Source organism: Mesocricetus auratus, unplaced genomic scaffold, assembly GCF_017639785.1.
Source record: "Mesocricetus auratus isolate SY011 unplaced genomic scaffold, BCM_Maur_2.0 Super-Scaffold_100008, whole genome shotgun sequence".
NCBI classification, from domain to species: Eukaryota; Metazoa; Chordata; class Mammalia; order Rodentia; family Cricetidae; genus Mesocricetus; species Mesocricetus auratus.
The window spans coordinates 43,305,028-43,325,491 of record NW_024429192.1 but is presented as its reverse complement, the minus strand read 5'-3'; the positions used below and the strand labels follow the sequence as shown (position 1 = coordinate 43,325,491).

The following is a 20,464-nucleotide window of genomic DNA, read 5'->3' as shown; positions in this document are numbered from 1 at the left end:
TTCATGTTGCATTTCTGGCTATGTCACACGTTTTCCATATGTGTGATGTGTGTCAAAATACTTGAGCTAGCTAACTTATAAGGAGGAAAGATTTATTGTAGGACACAGTTTCAGATGTTTAAGTCCATAATAAACGTTGATGTCTCAGATCTTAAAGCTAGGTAATAAATCATGGAAAGCAGCTTATTGTAAAAGGTGCTGCTCTCACCATGGAAACAGAGAGGAAGATGCAGGAGTTGCAGCAACCCATTTAGTAACATACTGCAGTGACCTAACTTTGGTGATTATGTGTCTAGAAATAAATACAGTTCTTCTAGGCTATCATATTTTTGGTTTATAAATGGCCATAGCAGTCTTTTATAACCCTTTATGATCCTTTGGGGTCATTTGCTATGATTTTTAAAAATTTATAGTTATATAGTTATATTGCCACTCTCTTATTTTTTCCATATATTTTTTATTTAACTTTTTACGCATGTCACTTTCAGTTATAGTCTTGTCTTAACATCTTTCTCTTTTTCACTCATACTTCAGGGATGCCCTTGTTTTGATTCAAGAGAACATAAGAGCTTTTATGGCTGTGAAGAACTGGTCCTGGATGAGGCTCTTCTTCAAGATCAAACCTCTTGTTAAGTCTGTAGGAGTTGGAAAAGAGATAGCTGGACTGAAGAAAGAATGTGCACAGCTACAAAAAGCTTTGGAGAGTTCAGAATCTCAGAGGGAGGAACTGACAACAAAGCAAGTCTCCCTTGTCCAAGAAAAGCATGATCTACTTCTAAAGCTGCAGGCTGTGAGTCCTCCCACCACCTGTCCTTTATAGCTAGCTTTACATTTGACTAACTAGTTACAAAGATGTGACTGACTTGTGAAAAATAAGCATGCACTAGCTTTTTAAAATACTGTACATTTTTATGAAACTGAGACTGTGGAAACATGTAAAAGGAAACCTTGTGTCAAAATGAAGTAATCTCATTGGCAAGATGTCTTACAACAAGACTTAAACCTGAGCTGGGGAGATGCTCAGTAGATAAAGAGCTTGTTTTGACAACTGTGAGAACAGGGCTTTACATACCTACAACCTATGAAAAAGCCTGGCAAGTGGAGGAACCCCAGCATTCAGAACACTGAGATAGGAAATCCTGGGGCACACTGGCTAGTTAGTTTAACTGATCTGTGATCTCTGGGTTCAACTGAGAAATTGATAGAGACCCACCCAGGAAGACAGTTAATATAAAATTTTGAATCTCCATACACATGTGCATACATGGGTATGCATACACGGGGGCCTGCTAAACACATATATACATGAAAGACAAGAAGAAGGAAAAAGACAAATTACCATTGGATGTTTAGTGTATAATATCATAATAATCTCAGAGGGAGGAACTGAAATACTGTATAATATCATAATAAAAACTGTATAATATCATAAGCTCTTATGGGGGCAGGAAGGAATAGATTCAATGTTTTGAGACAGAGTCTTACTGTGTGTCCCAGGTCGACCTGTAACTTATTGTGTAAAACAAGCTGGCCTTGAACTCATGGTAGTTCTCCTACATCATCCTCCTGAGTCCAGGGATTACAGAAATGAGCCACCACACCTGACTGAAATTCTAGATCTTAACTGATTGGCAGTCATTAGCAAGTCAGCATATGGGATTTTAGTAGCTCCCACATAAGCTTGACAGATCTTCATAGTTTTAGCTGTATGCTACAACTCCTATCTTTTGAATTTGGTCTTCCTGTTTCCCCATCCTATAGTCCAAATCACTTCTAATTAGTTGAGTTTTTAAAAGATCCTTTCTCAACGTTAGTATTGTAGTAAGCACACCTGTGAAGGGCAAATGACAAGGTGTTTCAGATATTTTGACTACGTAGAGGAAATGTGGATGTGAAGACCTGAATATATGATCTTGATTTTGCCAGGCTAAGAACAACCATTTTAAAGGAGCCATGCTACTTTCCTGCTGAAGATCCTCCCGTTCCTGTAACATGCACAATTTAGATTCCGAAATCCCATTCCATGCCACCAGGCTTCATCTCCAATCTGATTCCTATAGACAATTTCCAATTCCCTCTCAATTCCTTCTCTATAATCCCCTAGATTACTGTGACCCCCAGTACCCCCAAGGGCAGGGATGCAATTTTATCTTTATTAAATGCCTTGCAAAGCTCAGTGCTAGGCTGAATAATGCTGGATTCGAATACAATTATTTGTAGTTGGCTTTGATGTTCTTGGTACTAAAGCTACCAAAAATAATAGCTCACGGAAAACAAATGTAAGTTATTACTTTTAGGAAGAGAGAATTTGTTAGTTTGTTTTGGGATATGATTTGCCAGTGTGCCAAATAGGCTGTATCATAAGTAACACTTTGTACCTAAACTGACATTTCTGAGCTGTATTTAGCAGAGCATTTATCCTAGAACCTTAGTGTATGTCACCCACAGTTATTAAAGATAGGAATTCCTGTTTGGATTCCACTTGAAGATCCATACTCTTAAGGAAAAAAGTCACATTTGGCAACAGTTTTAGATGAGACCTGCTGGATTAATTACTTTTCTGTCACTGTGATAGAATACTCTGACCAAGATCAACTTTGGTGAGAAAAGGTTCATTTTTGAGTTGTAATTCCAGAGGGAATAAAGTCTGTCACTTCAGGGAAACACAGTGGGATCATGAGGCAGTCCTAGCCCTCAGCGAGCTGACTGATCACATTTCATCCACACAGGTGAACCAGAAAGAGAAGGCCGGAAGTGGGCATACACCAGAACCCAAAGTCTCAGACACACTTCTTCAATCAGGGCTCCATTTCCGAAAGGTCCCATAGCTTTCCCAAATAACATGGCTGAGAGATGAATGTTCAAATGCATGGGCGATCTATGGGAGATAGTATTCTTCCAAACCACACACCTGGCTTTTCGGTTCCTCTCAGAGATGGAGAATGGTCCATGAAACCTAGGGAAATGTGAGAGATAGAAGAGTTCAACATGGGCAAGGGAGGAATAAGAAAAAAGTTGAGAAACATTTTTAAAAAGCCATTGTGGGTGACATTGAAAAAATATTGTCAGTGTTGCAGGTCAGATTGGAAAGGCATCCCAAGCAGCCAATAGCCAAAACAAACAAACAAACAAACAAAAAAACAAACAAAAAAAACCACACAAACAAGTCACCACACAACAAATCTCACACAAGAGACTTATTGGGAGGGAAAAACCGAGGAGGGTGGCTGCCTCTGCTCAGGTGAGAAGCAGCAGAGAACTGAGCTTTATGGATAGGTTTGTATAGGGTTTCTGGTTGTGTGTTGTGTGGGGGGAGGGGCGCTTTCCAGGGGGGCCTAGGATCCAAAGGATTATGTGTCCTGATCTTGCCCCAAGATCAGGTAAAGAAGGGCAAGGACTTTTAAAATCCATAAATTACTCAAATAACAGCAGAACTGGATCAACCATTTACCAATTTACAATGGTTCCATGTGAGAGAATAGGCACAGAAGATTACACTGTCTGTATTGCTAGACTGCTGTGACGTTGCTAGGGCACCCCTTCCTGCAGTCACACTGGTGTGTTTAGTGAAGTAAGGGTCATTTGACCTCCTTCAGTGTTGGTGAGAGATCCAGGTCTTGTCCACATGCTGAGTGGGCTGCAGAAAACAGCTGTTCTGCATGTCAGCCTGAGGTGAAAAGATCAGATGGTCTCCACATTTGCCAAATATAGGTTTCCCTATTTGCTTAGTCTTTTCCTATGTGTTCTGGTTTTTCTAAATTGACTTCATGTTTTGATTCTTCAGCAAAGTTCTAGATTTACTATTTTATCTTTCTTCATGTGTACCTTTTGAGCTCTATTTGCTTAGCTGGGGTTGTTTAGACAGGAGTTGTGCAGAATCCGTAAGCCTAGTCTTTTGTCTTTTTGCTGCTCTGTATCTTCTTTACTGACACAACTTGAATATTTTAAAAAGAGAGTAAATACGTTTCCCAAACTGTCATTTCAGTTAGGATGGATAGTGAGATATGAAGATGAAAGATAAAAATGATGGTAGTGATTTACTTTCACTACAATAAATACCTGGGATAATTAACTTACAAATAGAAAAGGTTTCTTTTAGCTCACATTTAGAAGTTTGTTATTCCCACAACATTTATGCCACTATTGTACCATTTGGCATAGCTTTCCAGACCAGTCATTATTCTAACTTTTAGTGGTCACAGTAGGGCAAGACTCCCCCTGCCCAATAGTATCCATAGAAACTTCCAACAGCTTCTTCAGCTACACTTCACTTGATCTACAACATGAGAATAATGAGAAACAGTGATATCTGGAGACAGTATATCTGAGAGAGTAAAAAATAAGCAGGACTTATGTTTTATGTGCTTAACTTATGGAATTTGCTGCTGGCAGAATCATGGAAGCAACATTTTTACTTGGAATTAATAGTGAAAGTTAATGACTCATAAATTTGTGAATTCTAAATTCAGCCTATGCATAAAAATGTACTGCTTAGCTCAGTTTAGAGAAATATATACTTAACAGAATACATCAAAGCATTTATAACAATGTTATGAATATTATATTGTACAAGACAATCTATTAGATAATATTCTAAGCAGTTGTCAGTCTATGCATCCACATAAATTCTTCTAGGTACTTTGATTGACATATGGCAACCAAATTTTTGTTTTTAAAAGCATACTAATTCTCTTAGGCCACTGGGTTTCTATTAAGTGCTGTAGAAGAGGTCACTTAATCTACTAAATGGGTTTGAAATATAGAAGGCTCTTCCAAACACAAACAATATCTTTACTTTCCAACAATAGATTTAGGAACCTGGAAATGCTATTTCAGCTGCCTATGAAAGGTAGGTAAAAGTTCTAGGCATAGGGTAAGTGATTATCTCTTTACTATGTGTTAAGCAGGTTCATTGCCCAGCTGATAAATTAATTCCAGTTGTTGTCAACAATCTTCTCCCCATTCTTATGGCAGGAACAAGAGACCCTGGCAAATGCTGAGGAGCACTGTGAGTCACTGATTAAATCCAGGATGGAACTGGAGGCCAGAGTCAAGGAGCTGTCTGGGCGGGTGGAGGAAGAAGAGGAGATAAATTCTGAGCTGACTGCCAGAGGGCGGAAACTGGAAGATGAATGCTCTGAGTTAAAGAAGGAAATCTATGACCTGGAAACAATCTTGGCGAAGTCAGAGAAGGAAAAGTGTGCAGCAGAGCACAAGGTATTGTTTCTGTGGTGTTGGGAAAACTTGATTCTTGGGTACCTGAAGTACCCTATTAATTAACACGGTGGCCCAAAAATTTAGTAAGGGGATCCAGAATCAGCAAAAAGTGAAGGGTCTGATAAACTGTCTTTTTCCTCCTCAGATTTCTAGTTTGAATATGGGGCCCATTTAACATACCAAATAAACTACTGTTGCACCTAAAATCTAATAGAGCAAAATGGTTTCACTGAGTCTCCAAGCATCCATTTTGGAATGAGAATGAGCATGATTCCCCTTGCTAAAAGGGAATTTGGGATATGTCTAAATCCCCAGCTTTAGCAAAGATTCTGAGTCTGACCTTGAAGCAATCTCTTTAATTCCCCTTAAAGACTGTGGCTTCTTGCTTTAGCAGTGGGCTTTAATTTGTGTTTCTACATGTGGATTGACTAGTGAGGAATCTGAATGAAACCTTCGGGAAGCAGCTAATCCAAGATGAAACTATACTTGACAGATGATTCCACAATGGGTTTTGTGTTGCTTCTTAGTAGGACAGACAGCCAACTTCCACCTTCACAGGTGCTGTCTGCTGGAACCTTTCCAGTGAGACAGATAGCCAACCTCCACCTGCACATGTGTTGTCTGCTCAAAGCTTTCTTTAAATGCTGCTACACTGTGGGGACACTGGAGTATCATATGATGGCACATGTTCCCCAGGTCCTCAACAGAAGTTAAAATCACCACTAATGATATTGTTATACAGTAATAAGCTCTGAAATTAGTCTGCACACTGGGATTTAGTGACCCTAGTAGATTAAGAACCCTACTCCTTTTTTGTGGGAAAAATTGAATTTAGAGATTTGTAAATGGCTCTTGTTGACATTTGATGTCTTATGAGTATTTTGGACTAAGAAAAGGAAATGTCATTGGTGTTATCCCCAATTTTCCAGTGACGCTTTAATGTTGGCTTTCCACAGGTCAGGATCCTAACTGAGGAAGTGCACTCCCTAAATGAGGAAGTCAGTAAACTTACCAGAGCAGTGAAAGCAGCACAGGAGGCCCAGCAGCAGACACAGGAGCATTTGCACATGGAGGAGGAGAAACTCAGCAACATGAGCAAAGCAAGCCTGAAGCTGGGCCAGCAAGTTGATGCGGTGAGCAGAATCAGGCCAACTGGTTGGCAGTCTGTCTTCATACATATCTCTGCTTCACTTAGTTGATTTATCCTAACAGTTCCATGAAAGCTCAGTAGCATAGCGAATTCCCTTTATTATTCACCACATAGGTGTTTTATTCTTAACACACATAAAGGCCACTACAGAAAGAGTGTAAGAATAAGTATAAGAATACTTAAATGTATTTTTTGGCCAACTCTGGAATATGGGGACAACATTGAGGTGAAGAATAAAAAGTGATGTCTTTGACTGATTGGTTCTTCCTTACATTTTGTGTTCATCTACTTTTTCCTTCTATTATTTTTCTCTCTGTGTTACTCATTTCCTTTTGCTATTTATATGGTCTGCCTGTATCATACAACCTCAATGAAAGACATTACAGGTTGTAATTGCTCATGAAGAAACATATACACACTCTTTGGTGACCTAGTCCATTTCACTTGCTCTAGCAACAGAGATTAACTTCTCACAGTTCTGGAGACTAGGAACTCCTTCATCAAAACACAAGCACACATGGTATCTGGTGAAGACTTACTCTATTGCTCAGTCTTGTCCTTACATGGTGGCAGTGATGAGGAACTATACTTGGATTTTTTTCTATCAGAGCTTTGTCCTGTTGATCTATGTACCCCCAAAGGGACCTGCCTCCCAATGCTATCACTTTGGAGTTTAGGATTTCATCATATTCTAGGGGACACATGCCTCTATTTTATAATATCTGTAGTTCATCTACTTCTTGTTTTTCTATATACCTTTGAGAAATATCCCTTTAAACATAACTTGAATTTTATATATTTTGCTAATTATGCAAAATTGTTAAAAAAAGTGAATCTACCTGTAAACAAAGGGTAGTGTTTGAATTGTTTCCTAGCTTCTTACTAAACCAACTTCTCTGTCACTGTTACCAACAAGAACTCAGAGACAGTTGGAATGTTCTGAGTAGTTTTGTAGAATATAAGAATATGACAAATGTTATGGACTAGAGAAAGGGTGGGAAGTTTAAAAGGGGAGCAAAGCATCATGCCATATGAGTCCCAGGCAGGCTGTGGATATTCATGGATGATTACACAGAGTCTGATTACACACTATAGTTCTAAGAAGCAGAACAGTTGTTTTTTGAGGAAACACCCATGAGTAAATGGGACTTATCCAGCCCAGAAATGAGCTGCCAGATGAAAAAGTGAGCTACCTTTCCCAGGAAGCAATCAAATAGAAAAATGGTCACTCACTATTGATTACCAGTCGAAGATAGATCTTATCACTTATAATCTGTAAAACTTTTACCCATCATTATTTCTAGATTTTTTTTGGCAACCTAATGATGCATCTAATTTTATTTAACACTTTAAACTTTAAAAACTGATGTTTAGCGTTTGATTTATCTGGTTTGTGTGTGTGTGATGGTCACATTTCATTCATGGGCACATGTAGAGGTCAGATTATAACTTAATGGGAGTTGATTCTTTCTTTCCAGCACATGGATCATGCAGATCAAACTCAGGTCTTCAGACTTGTTGACAATACTTTTACCTGATGAGCCCTGTTTTTGGCCCAAAATGCTTCTATGTACCATACAGAATTTGTTCTCAGTCTTACTTTTTCTTGAAAGTGGTTAATATGAATACCTTCAATAAGGTATAAAGTCTGACTTTTATTTGGGTAAGCAATCTTTCTTTCTTTCTTTTTTCCAGTTGGAAGGTGCGCTTGAACTGGAAAGGAAAGCCAGAATGAAGTGTGAAAGGGAGAAGCTCAAACTGGAGGGCGAGTTAAAGATGACCCAGGAAGGCACAGAGAACCTGGAGAGTAGCCGATGGCAGCTGGTAGAACAGCTGAGGAAGTAGGCACCCTCCACCTGCCAAGGGATTCTGGGAAAATCTTAACATTGGGAGGAACAGTGTTCTTGTTTCAGTTAGCATCAGGTTTCTAGGCCAGAACTAGATATTTTAAAATGAAGATGGTTACTGGAAGATGGGATATTTTCAATTTGATGGACTCTATTACATAGTTGGAAAAATAAAAGCACAATCTAGAGGATATAGCAAAGCATCTACCTAGAAGGTGAAATTTTTGGAAGTAGTAAGGCAGATAAGAAGTGAAATCTGAGTCTACATAAAGTGGTCTACTTCCTGTACTTGTGATAAGACCAATGGCAACATGAACACATCAAAAGCCTGACTGTGATATGTAGCCTGGAAAGCTATATAATCATTTAAGTAATATTGTTTTCTTTGTTAGGTACAACTGTGTTAGTATGTCGCTGTTTTCACCAAACTATCACTGTAAAATAAACCACAAGCTTAATGAGGGTATAGGTAACTATTTATTGTAGAAGTTACTTACAAGTGAAACTGGCAACCCAGGTGAGCCAGCAGCTTTCCGAGATCAGACCGGAAGCCTGAATGACAACATGTATCTCTCCTGCAGAGTCTTTTATTTCCACATCTGTATGTGCCTCTAACCACACCCAAAGTGGACATGGCCAGCAGCACAAGTATCTAAAATCTCTCCCTACAATTCCTCTTTTAGTCTAAAAAGATATTTAAACTTAAAACAAAATTAAATTGTGTCAATATACAAAATATCTCAAACAAATGTAAAGCAATATATATAAATGATAAGAATATATATTCATAGAAAGAAGACTTACACAGTATGATGAATTGTGATAAACAAATTATAAATTACCAGAGGATATAATAATCTACCTATATCCCATCCTAAGCACATCTATTCCATTTAAACCTAAGCTTATCTGAAAGAGATGCTCAAATCTGAACATGTCCTTCCAATCCCAAGCCTAAACAACTGAAAACTAACTCTAAACAGGTGTAGATTATCATGTAATGTCAACAGTAGGAAAAGGAGGCATAGTATCCTCAGAACTACTTCCTGCTGACATGGGACAACAACAGCCTCATGGGATCCTGTAGGAAGAGAATGTTAGTGTAGTGAAAGGCTAGAGTGGACTGGCTACAACATTTATACCCAGTCTCTGTTTGGCAGGAGATGCTTGATTGAAGTTTTGACTGAAGTTCTAATCTTGATTGAAGCTCTTGTCTGAGGCACTGGCCAGATTGTAGAAGGTGCACTGTACCAGTTCATTGGTCTAGAGTTGTGTCAAGTGGTGTAGTCCCAAACCGGTTTCAGGATGGTGCTTGTCAGGAGGAAGCAATGATGTGGGGCCCCATTTTTCTTTCCGAGAGTTTAGAAGATTGCTGTTGGAAAATTCCTTGTTCCCTGTGAAAACTCAAACATTAATGTTAACATGGAAATTTTCAACTTTTATATGTATGCGTACCAGGAAAGGCAACAATGAGGAAGATAGTAAGTGTAAGGGAAATTAGACTTTCAGAGAGAGAGAACCGAGGATTATAAGCAGATGACAGTTCCTGGATTCTGTTTTCTTCTGTCTTACATCAATGAATCCTTGGTATAATACAGAAATTCTGAATTTTATTTTAACAACATGCTTGGATTTAGAAGAGGAGAACCAATCCAACTCCAAAGCCAGCTTCAGTTTAAGTGAATTGGGACTAAAAGTATAGAGAAGTAAGGAGAAATCGATATTATAAGAATAAGATGGAGAGGGTTAGGCATTGATACCCAACAGTGGATTCTTGTTTGTTTGATTGTCCTTTGGGTAGCCATCCCCTCTTCTTTAGGTATCCATACGTCCAGTATTTTTTCACTGTTTGGAGATGGGTGTCTCTGTGAAGACAAAAACAAAACACTTCCCTTTCCTTTTGTGAGGTCTCCATATACCTTGTGGAATATGACTTTGTGGATGAGCTATCATCTTTTCTCCTCCTGAGATTTCTCCTGTTCAGATCAAATCTTGATCAATTTTGATGGAATCCAAAGCCTTTCTTCTCCTGCAAGAACAAAGGCAAAACTCCTTCCCCAACATGTAACACATATCCTGGTTTCCAAATTCAGGTCATAACATCCTTGAAATACACTGGCTGATTTTGTTCAGAAGTTTTTTATGCAGTCAATTGCCTTTCTGCAGCTGTTTGTCCTTTCTCATTAGCATTAAGAAAGTTCATCCTTAGTAAAGCATTATATAATCTATGCTTGGAGATCTTTGTTGCCCCTGACTGTTTATGAAGCATTTCTTTTAGGGTGCGGTTAGATCTCTCAACCACTGCTTGTCCAGTAGGATTGTAAGGTATACACCAGTTACATGTTTTATGTTATAATATTTGAAAAACTGCTCCAATTTGCTGGAAACATATGTTGGAGCATTGTCAGTTTTTATTTGTGCAGGTGTACCCATAAGAGCCATCACTTCTAAGAGGTATATGAAAACAGAATCAGCCTTTTCAGAGCTAAGAGCAGTATCCCATTACGTGTCTATGGTATGGTATACATATTTCAAACTTCCAAATCCTGGAAAGAAAAATACATCCATTTGCCAAAATCATTTCTGCGAATACCTTTGGGGTTACTGCCTACTGGTAATACAGTTTGATTGTTGAATGAACAAGTGAGGCAGTTTCTTAAAATTTCCTTGGCTTGTTGCCAAGTGATTGAAAAATCCTTCTTTAAGCCTTTGCTGTTAACATGGTGTTTCTTATGAAATTCTGAAGGTTCCAACACACTTCCTATTAATAAATGATCAATCTCATCATTACCTTGTGCTAGAGGACCTGGCAGACCTGTATGGGATCTGATGTGTGTTTTATGTATACTATTTCTGATGGTTTCCTGTAATTGTAGAAACAATGAGGTTAATTCTGTATCATCAGGAACAAATTCTGCAGTCTCAATATGTAAGACGACTCTCTGCATATTGAAAATCCATAACTATATTGAAAGGCTCTGTAAAGTCTTTAAGTACCATGAGAATGGCGTACAACTCTGCCCTTTGTACAGAGTTGTAAGGGCTTTGAACTACTTTATTGATATTTCCTGATTTATAACCTGCCTTAATTGACTTGTTTGCATCAGTGTAGAATGTAAGAACTCCAGAGATTGGCATTTTTCTTACAATACATGGAATGATCCAAATTGTTTTCTTTAGGATTTGATTCTTTCTGTTTGGGATAATTGTTACTAATCATTCCCCAAAAGTTACTGCAAGCCTTTGCCAATATTCATTATCTTTCTATAAGGAGGAAGTTTCTTCATTAGTTAAAGGTGCAGTAATTTCTGCTGGGTCCCTTCCAGTTAGTTGACGAAGTCTTAACTTATCTTTAAATATCAAATCAGAGATCTTTTCTTTATATATCTTCAGTTTTTTATTGTTTATGTTGCAGAATTACCCATTCTAATATGATCTCTTCCCTCTGCATTAATATTCCAGAGGGGCATTCTTTAGATGGTAAAATAACCAGAAGGGAGTCCAGTTTTGGGTCCACACAGTCCACATGTGTTTCCAATTCTTGTTCTACCCATTCTAATACTTTCTCAGCCTCAGCTGATAATATTCTTGGACTATTTAAGTCCTTGATTTTTAGGGCCATTTTCAGGTGTTTCAAATCATGCCCTTCTACTCCAAAAATTGTCTGTGGTTGATAAATTTCTCCTAGTAGTTTTTGAAGATCATTAAGAGTCTGGTAAAGATCTCTTCTGATCAGTAATTTTTACGGTCTAATTTTCTTTAGATATATTTTATAACCTAAATAATTAATAGAATCTCCTCTTTGAATTTTTCTGGGGCAATCTGTAATCCCCAGCTAGGTAAAATTTCCTTACTGCCTCAAACATCTTTTCCAATGATCCTTCCTTTGAATCAGCCAGCGGTATATCATCCATATAATGGTAAATTATGGATTGTGGAAATTGTTTGCAAACTATTTCCAAAGGGTTTTGCACAAAATACTGGCACAAAGTATGACTATCTAACGTTCCTTGTTGCAAAACCTTCCACTGAAATCGTCTAACTTGTTGAGAATTATTATAGGTAGGCACTGTGGAAGCAAATTTTTCCCTATCCTTTTTTTATAAAGGTATAGTGAAGAAGCAATCTTTTAGATCTATTACTATAATTGGTCATCCTTTAGGTATCAAAGAAGGTAATGGCATTGCAGGCTGTAGAAAGCTTATAAGCTGAATAACTTTATTGATAGCTCTTAGATCAGCGAGCATTCTTCATTTACCAGACTTCTTTTTAATAACAAATGCAGGAGAATTCCATGGACTGGTGGATTCTTCAAAATGTCCAGCATTTAGCTGTTCCTGAACCAGCTTTTCCAAAGCCTCTAGCTTCTCAGAGGTCATAGGCTATTGCCCTACCCAGACAGGTTAATATGTTAGCCATTTTAAGGGTAGTGCTTTTGGTTCCTCTGTAGGTGTAGTACTAGCATCTTGTTTCTGTATAGCCTGTATGTTTGGCATCTGTTTACTGTAGTGCCTTACAATATGTTTTCTACTACCAAGAGCTTGTTTATAATTCATATCTGATACAGGAAGAATGTTAATCTGTGCATTCCATTGTTGCAATAAATCACAACCCCAGATATTTATAGCAATATCTGAGACATATGGCCTCAGTTTTCCTCTTTGTCCTTCTGGCCCTATACAGTCAACTCATCGCATGCTTTATTTTACTTGAGATAGGCTTCCAATCCCTAAGAATTGAACATTTGCTTCTTGTAGGGGCCATCTGGAAGGCAAAGACTTTTGAGTTATGATGGTGATGTCGTCTTCAGTGTCTAAAATTGCAATAGTCAACTTGTTTTTCACTTTAACTGGCAACTTTGGTCTGTGATCCTGTATAGAAGTTTGCCAAAATATATATTTTTATTTCCTCCAGTTATGATTGATTCATCCTTAGTATAATTTACAATCCAGAACCATATTATTTACAATAGGCATAGATCTTCTAATTGTCATGGGAGAGACTGTCCTCCACCATGACTGGGAATGATCCAACCATTTCTGACATGGGGGCCTTCGAGAGCCCCCTCTAGGAGTTTCCTGAGTGTAAAGGGATACCTTATTTGTCTGTGGTCAACCAACATTCATTGGTCCAGTGTTGGCCTTTGCCACATCTCCTACATAATGCAGAATTCTTAGGCCTTCTGTTTGAAACATCCCTAGAAGGAGCATTATTTCTAGGAAGGCCTTGTCTACAATCCCTTTTTAGATGTCCTATTCTTCCACAGTTAAAGCATTTAGTATTTTAATGTCTTTTGAAACTTCTAGATATTTCCTCTCCTACCCAAGCTTCTATATTATCATGTTTAAGGCATTTGGCATCTTAGTGCCTCTTCAAACCTTTAGAAATCACTTCTCCTACCCAAGCTTCTGTATCTTGATCTTTATATTCCAGGTTAGCTATATATATAGGACCCATTCCTCCAATGGTGTCGATCTTATTCTTAATGGTCAAAGTACCTGTTTGCATTGGGGATTTGCATTCTCATAAGCTAAAGATCCTGTAAGTATTCACCTAGAATCTGAATCTGTTACCTGTAATTCTACAGCTCTGGACAATCTTTCCAAAAAGGTCAGTGAACCTTTCTCTTGGACCATGTATCACTTTGGTATATGGTTGTATTGTCTTTCCTTGTTCATGAACCTTATCCAAAGCATTCAAAGCTGCTATATGGCATAAAGATAATATGTGTTCATCATATGCAGCTTGAACCTGTGGGTCGACACACACACACTCACCAAGAATCTTATTTTGAGGCACTTAATAGCCTTTCTTTAATCCTTGAAGCTCTAGGGCTTTTGCCACTTTCCTCCATAAAGCTCTCCATTGTATTTGACATGAATTTTCATTCACTGCTGAGGTAAACTGAGTCAAATCCCTAGGGGTCACTCTATTTGCAGTTGCCCATGAGTTCAGGATCCCACTGCCATAGGTAGAATGAAGACCATACAAAATGTTGGTTTCTTTTATTCCTTTTAGGTCCTTCATCTGTATCAGTTCCCACTGATAAGCAACAAAGCCATTTGGATGTTTTTTGTCGCTGTTTTTTTCAGTCATGGATACTGGGAAGACCATAGGAGATGGTGTAACAACCTTAGGGAGGTCTTCCCAGTGTCTGAGAGGTGTAGGTAAACCTGTTATTACCTGTTGCTTGTATGTCTGATTCTGAAGTATCAGATTGAAGGTCTTCTGAGACCTGCAATCTATTAATCTATTTATCATTGTTTCCCTGAGCTCTTGAAGTTCTTGGGTCACATAAATTTCTAAGGACTTCATGCAATCGTTCATTTTTTTTGGATTCATCATTAATAGGCGATTCCAAATATTTAATATTCTCATCCTTAGATATTATCTGAATGGAATGTAAGTTGCCTTCCAGAAACAGTGTTCTATCTACTAGTTTGTCATGGAACAAATCCTTTCCATTAGAATTTCAATCTTATGTTCTAATGCTTGTATTTTGTTAGTGAAATCATCAGACACGGAACAGGTTTTTTGTTTAAGTATTTCAACATCATGTTCTACTTTTTCTATTATGTCTGTTGAATCAATAGATATGTAACACATTTTTCCTGAAAGTAATTTTTGTTTGTCAGATCTTCATTATCATTTTGAATATTCTGACTATTTTTAACCAAACTTTCCTTACCATTCTGTATGGAATTTTCTATTGTCTGAATTCTTTTTACTAGGTTCTCATAACCATCCTGTGATGACCTTATGATTTGTATAAGTTTGTCATTTTTTTGCCCTATTGAATGATTTCTTTAATGAAATTATATGGATTACCAAACTGATAACCACTACAGCAGATAGAAAGTATATTTCAGGTAGGTCCTCAACCCCTTCCAACATCTCACTCATATAAGAAACCAGAAAAGTCCTAACATCCTGCATTGTAATTTTATTTGCCATATGTATAGAGTAATTAATACAAAACTTACCTTCAGCAAATTCCTGCTGGGGTGTGGATTTTTATTTGCAGTAACTGTGTGTGGCCAGTAGGTGGCACAGACGTACCACCAAACACAGTTGTGGGGCCTCGGTGTTTTTCCAGTGGAATCTGAAAAAATTCTAAGTAGCTTCTTACACAAATTTAGCTAGCAGGCTTTTTGTCAAAAGGTAGGGAAAAGAACCTTGTGTAGATTGCTGGGACCTGCTGGGAGGAAGGGGCTAAGTTCGGCAGGCCGCCATTAAAGAAGAACGTGGCTGCTAGAGAAATCTCGGGAGACGGTGGAACCTTACAGACAGGTGAATGCAGAGGCTTTTGGAGTGCTCGTTCTGGGTATGGGGTGGTGGGAATGCACAAAGTGTTGGGGAACCGTCTGTTTGCTGGATGCAGCTCAGTGATAGGAGGGCCCACTTGTGGCTGGAGCCAGCAGGGCAGGTGGTGTTTGGACCGAGGAAGAGCAACAGCTTCTGTGGAGGCTTCTGGAGCCGGGTTCTGATACCAGGTCTGACATCAAACTGTTGCTGTTTTCACCAAAGTGTCACTGTAAAATAAACCACACGTTTGATGAGGGTATAGGTAAGTATTTATTGTAGAAGGTACTTACAAGAGAAACTGGCAACTCAGGTGAGTCAACAGCTTTCTGAGACCGGACCGGAAGCCCAAAAGAGAGCATATGTCTCTCCTCACAGCCTTTTATTTCCACATCTGTATGTGCCTCTAGCCACTCCCAAAGTAGTCAGCAGCACAGGTATCCAAAATCTCTCCCTACATTAGTATTTATGTTGGGTATTTTTTATTTTAAATTTCATTTTACATTCTAACCACAGTTCTCCCTCCTACCCTTCCTCCTGTCCCTCCCTGTTTCCCCCCCCTCAGTTCACCCCCAGTCCACTCCTCCTCATGGGTAAGGGCTCTCAAGAGGAATCAACAAAGTCTGACACAATAGGTTGGGGCAGGGCCAGGCCCCTCTCCCATGCATTAAGGCTGAGCATGGCATCCCACCATAGGGAATGGGCTCCAACAGGCTAGCTCATGTACCAGGTTTGTGTCATTTTCCTACTGCCAGGGATCTCTCTGATACCTCCAAGCTGCACATCTGTCTCCCACGTATGGAGGGCCTAGTTCAGCCCCCTGGAGTCTCTGTGCTAGAGTTCATGTGTTTCCATGAACTTGGGTTAGCTGTCTCTGTAAATTTCTTCATCATTATCTTGTCCTCCCTTGCTCTTATATGCCCTTCTCCCTCTCTTCAACTGGATTCCCGGAGCTCGGCCTGGTTCTCACAAATTATCTTTGTCACATTTTCCTAAACAGGAAAGAATTTGAAATGGGCCAAATGAATTCAAAAGTAGAGAGTGAGAAGAGCCTGGTGTCTCAGCTTCAGACAATGGTGAAAGAACTTCAGGTAACCAATTATCAGATAACTGTGTACCAATGTTTAGGTCCATGAATAATGGTTGGCACTCCCACAGCCCATACCCTTAGCCAGTTTTAGACAGAGGGAGTAAAGAGCAGCTGTTAAGAAGGTAAATGGCCTCCCACAAATGTGTGACCATGGAGGGATAATTACCTCTTAAGCCTAAATTTCTTTCTCAGGAGAATAATAACAAGTAGCTTGTTCTTTGAACTTTGCTATGGACTAGGCCTTGTGCTAAATCCCGAGCACATAATTTTTAACACACTTTGAGCTCAAATTATTAAATTCAACGATATATTTATGTGGGAAGAATAGTACATGACCTGCTGTGTCATTAGTTTAGTGTTTAACTTTTATGGTTAGAAAGCAATTAAATTAAAATCCAGGGGATTCTATGGCTATTCATAAACCCAAAGCATTATTTATTTGATAATGGATAGCAATTTGGAAGTTTCAGACTAAGGGGTTATTTTATACTCATATCACCATGTTATAAGACAATTAAAAGTACTGTTATGGCTATACACATAGACATGCATTGTGTTTGCACAATTTTTTATGCCACATTAACATCTCAATAATGCCTCCTTTTTGGTGCTTGTCTTCTGGTAAATTTTAAGCTGAATAAGAAAACCAGACTCATTTCTTGTGAAAGTGCTTTATTTTCACAAACAACACTAAACACCAAGCATTTTACTTTCTAGGTATATGTGCAGATGACACTTGACTCTACCCAAAATAATATAAAACTCTCAATTTATCAAAAAATGTGCTTTAATGACTCTCTAAAAATTCAAAATCTGAGGATATTGAGCCAAGCACAGTATTATTTGAGATTCAATAACTAGTTGTCAGGGACCACATTTACTTGTGGTAGAAATTAAATTTTAGAAGCACTTGGGATACCTTGTATACAAAACTGCCTGATGGCTTATCTGGTATGACCTGGAGGAGTAGCTTTTTCTAAGCCATTTTATTTAATGTAAAGGAAAAATTTTCTGAAAAAATCTTTCCTTTTCTTCCCTCCTAACCTGTGTCTATTTATTTAAGATGTTTGTGAATATCACTGGCCTCACTGCACTGAATACAATGACTCTATGCTGGTTTCCAGCATTTTTTTTTTACCCCTGCATTTCAGTGTTTGGAGCTCTGAGTGTTCCATAAATACTTCTCCTTCCTGTACAACATCCCAGATGACTGTACACTTTAGTAGTTACCATTGCTCCAACAATTCTAATTCACCACTGCAAATCTACTTGAATACTTGAAATCTGAAGGCTAAGAAGTCAGTTAACCATGCTTGCCTACACACATGCTTGTCATGTGTGTAGGGTCGAATAGATGTTTCTTAAGTGCAAGTTGCTTGAATGGGTGTTGATTCTCTTATCAGTTTTTCAGAGTCTATAATCATTAAGACAGTTAATAAATTCCAGAAAAATATTGCATATGTAGTCACTATGCTTTATTTTATAAACTCCCTATAAAATTTTTTTCTTGGCATGTGAAAGAAGTACTTTTTTAAGGGGGCACTCTTTACTAAGAATCTCCCTCTATGTATAATTTAATGATATTATCTACAATGCAGGGCTAGGGATCTGGAAGAACTGAAAATTGTAATTATGTTTCTTGGTATTGCTCTGGAGAAAAAAATGTTTAATTTCTTGTTGTTCAATTTCCTTTAGTTATAAAATAGGAATGAAAAATGTCTTGTTTGCTTTATAAGTTGAGGCAAAATTAATGTAATTACCTTGTTGCATGTGAAAATATATCACAAGTAATTATTTCAAGTCAAAATTATGTATTCCTCCAGGCTCATATACTAAATTTGAAAGAGGAATTGGAAAATGAAAGAACTACCAGAGCCAAGGTGGAAAGAGAGAGAGCTGATCTCACCCAAGACTTAGAAGATTTGAAGGAAAGGCTGGAAGAGGCAGGGGGTACCAGTTTGGCTCAGTTGGAGATAGCCAAGCAGCAGGAAGCAAGATTTCAGAAGCTTCAACATGACATGGAAGAGACCACAAGACACTTTGAGGCAACCTCTGCCTCTTTGAAAAAGAGACATGCACAGAACCTGGCTGAGCTTGAGGGTCAGGTAGAACATTTACAGCAGGCAAGGAAGGTGCTAGAACAAGAAAAGAGTGACCTGCAGCTACAAGTGAATGACCTCCTGATTCGTGTTGACCAGATGGCCAGAACAAAGGTAGACATTTCCAAGCCTTCTTTATAAACATCTGCACATGGAAGTAGCAGGGGAGGGGAAGGCAAAGAAAATTAAGAATGCTAACTAGAAAATTTTGCTATTGGATGGTACAAGGTTTTCCTGGGAAACATTACAGGGATTTAACCTTGTCTTTCACATGTAGTGCAAGTACTGTACTGCTGATCTTGTACTCCCAGCCATCTTGGCATTTTCTAAATTTCAAGACAGGATCTCATCAAGTTGCCTAGGGTACTGAACAAACTTTGTAGCTCAGAAGGGCTTTGAAATTGCAACAGGTTTGAAGTCATGTTGGTTGCCCTGCCCAGTGACCATCTGTAGTCTGTTTGAACTCCAAAGCTCTTCAAAACATACTTTAAATTTAAGGTGGACATAACTACATCCCTGTACTTCTTGGACCTTATGGATCTATATAATTAACCATGTGTGAATGCCATCACAGAGTGCCTGTTGAACTGTTGGTTTGAGTCATATCTGGGTTGACAGGAGAGAAAAGCATTGTCATGCAGAGAGTAGACACCTAGAATATCCCTGAGCAGTGAAGTCTTGAAGTCCACCAAGAAACACCGGCCTCTTGTTTGAATTTCTTGGCACTTTAATCCTTCACATTCTGGCCTGCTATGGATAAAGTAACAAATATGGGGTTCATGTAATAGCTATTCCAATTGGTTAAACAGTGGAATATTTAAATTCATGAGCACAGATGGTTACTGAAAACTAGCAAATATGTAAATTAAAGAATTTCTTTTTTCATCTTTAGAAGCTTCTGAAAAATTAAATAACTATTTTGAAAACTCAACTTGCAATAAAGCATCTATGCTACCCCGTCACCACCACTCCTGTGGGCTCTGTCTATAGCTCATCTCCTGCTTTTCCTTTTCATACCTGTGACCTATCTTTACTTCCCCCAACCTTCCTGAAGTGTTCCCTTAAGTTGTTCTTTCAGAGATCAGTAATGGCTTTCACTTTCAACAAGTCAGCATATGTAAAAGCAAAGTCACCAGGGTCATCTGCAGCAGTGTATTCTCTTTGTGCATTTCTGTCCCTGGTACAAGTTCTCCCAACCATCCAGGCTCTAAGCCTCAATTACTTACATCTTTTTCTATTCTTTGCTTTCCATTTCCTTATCTCAGCAGGTCAGTTCTTTGTTTTTCTGCTTTTCTCCCCCATTCTCTGGTTGACCTCCTATTATTTTACAACTGAACTGTTATGATTTCTCAAATTATCTTTTTTGTTTCTATTTTTCATTATTCCAATCCATCTCATATAATACCTATATCATACTTTCCTAAAGTATGAATTTATGGAATCATGAACTCCAAATATCTGCTTTCAGGATAACCTATGGCCAATCGTTAGGTTCAACCTCTGTTGCCACCAGTTGTAGATTCCATATTAATTTTCATTCAAACTAAAATGCTTGTCTTTGACAAAATATCCGTTTTGCATTCCCACCAATTTGCCCTTCCTTCCTTCCTCCCCTCCTTCCTTCCTTCTTTAATTTGTTCATTCATTTTTTTGTTTTGTTTTTTTTTCAGACAGGGTCTCATCATGTAACTCTGGTTAGCCTGAAACTCACTAATACAATATGTAGACCAGCAGGCCTTGAACTCACAGAGAACCACCT

At 38.4% G+C, this 20,464-nt stretch overlaps 1 protein-coding gene across 1 annotated transcript in view; it reads left to right on the top strand.

Moving 5' to 3' along the window:
- Myh15 (myosin heavy chain 15) overlaps positions 1 to 20,464 on the top strand; it is a 127,072-nt gene that overhangs the window by 56,071 nt on the left and 50,537 nt on the right. Inside the window, exons 22-27 of the mRNA XM_005074780.4 lie at positions 535 to 790; positions 4,975 to 5,217; positions 6,174 to 6,350; positions 8,063 to 8,208; positions 16,517 to 16,607; positions 18,430 to 18,819. Coding sequence (XP_005074837.1) covers positions 535 to 790; positions 4,975 to 5,217; positions 6,174 to 6,350; positions 8,063 to 8,208; positions 16,517 to 16,607; positions 18,430 to 18,819 — 1,303 coding nt within the window. The remainder of the gene's footprint in view (positions 1 to 534; positions 791 to 4,974; positions 5,218 to 6,173; positions 6,351 to 8,062; positions 8,209 to 16,516; positions 16,608 to 18,429; positions 18,820 to 20,464) is intronic.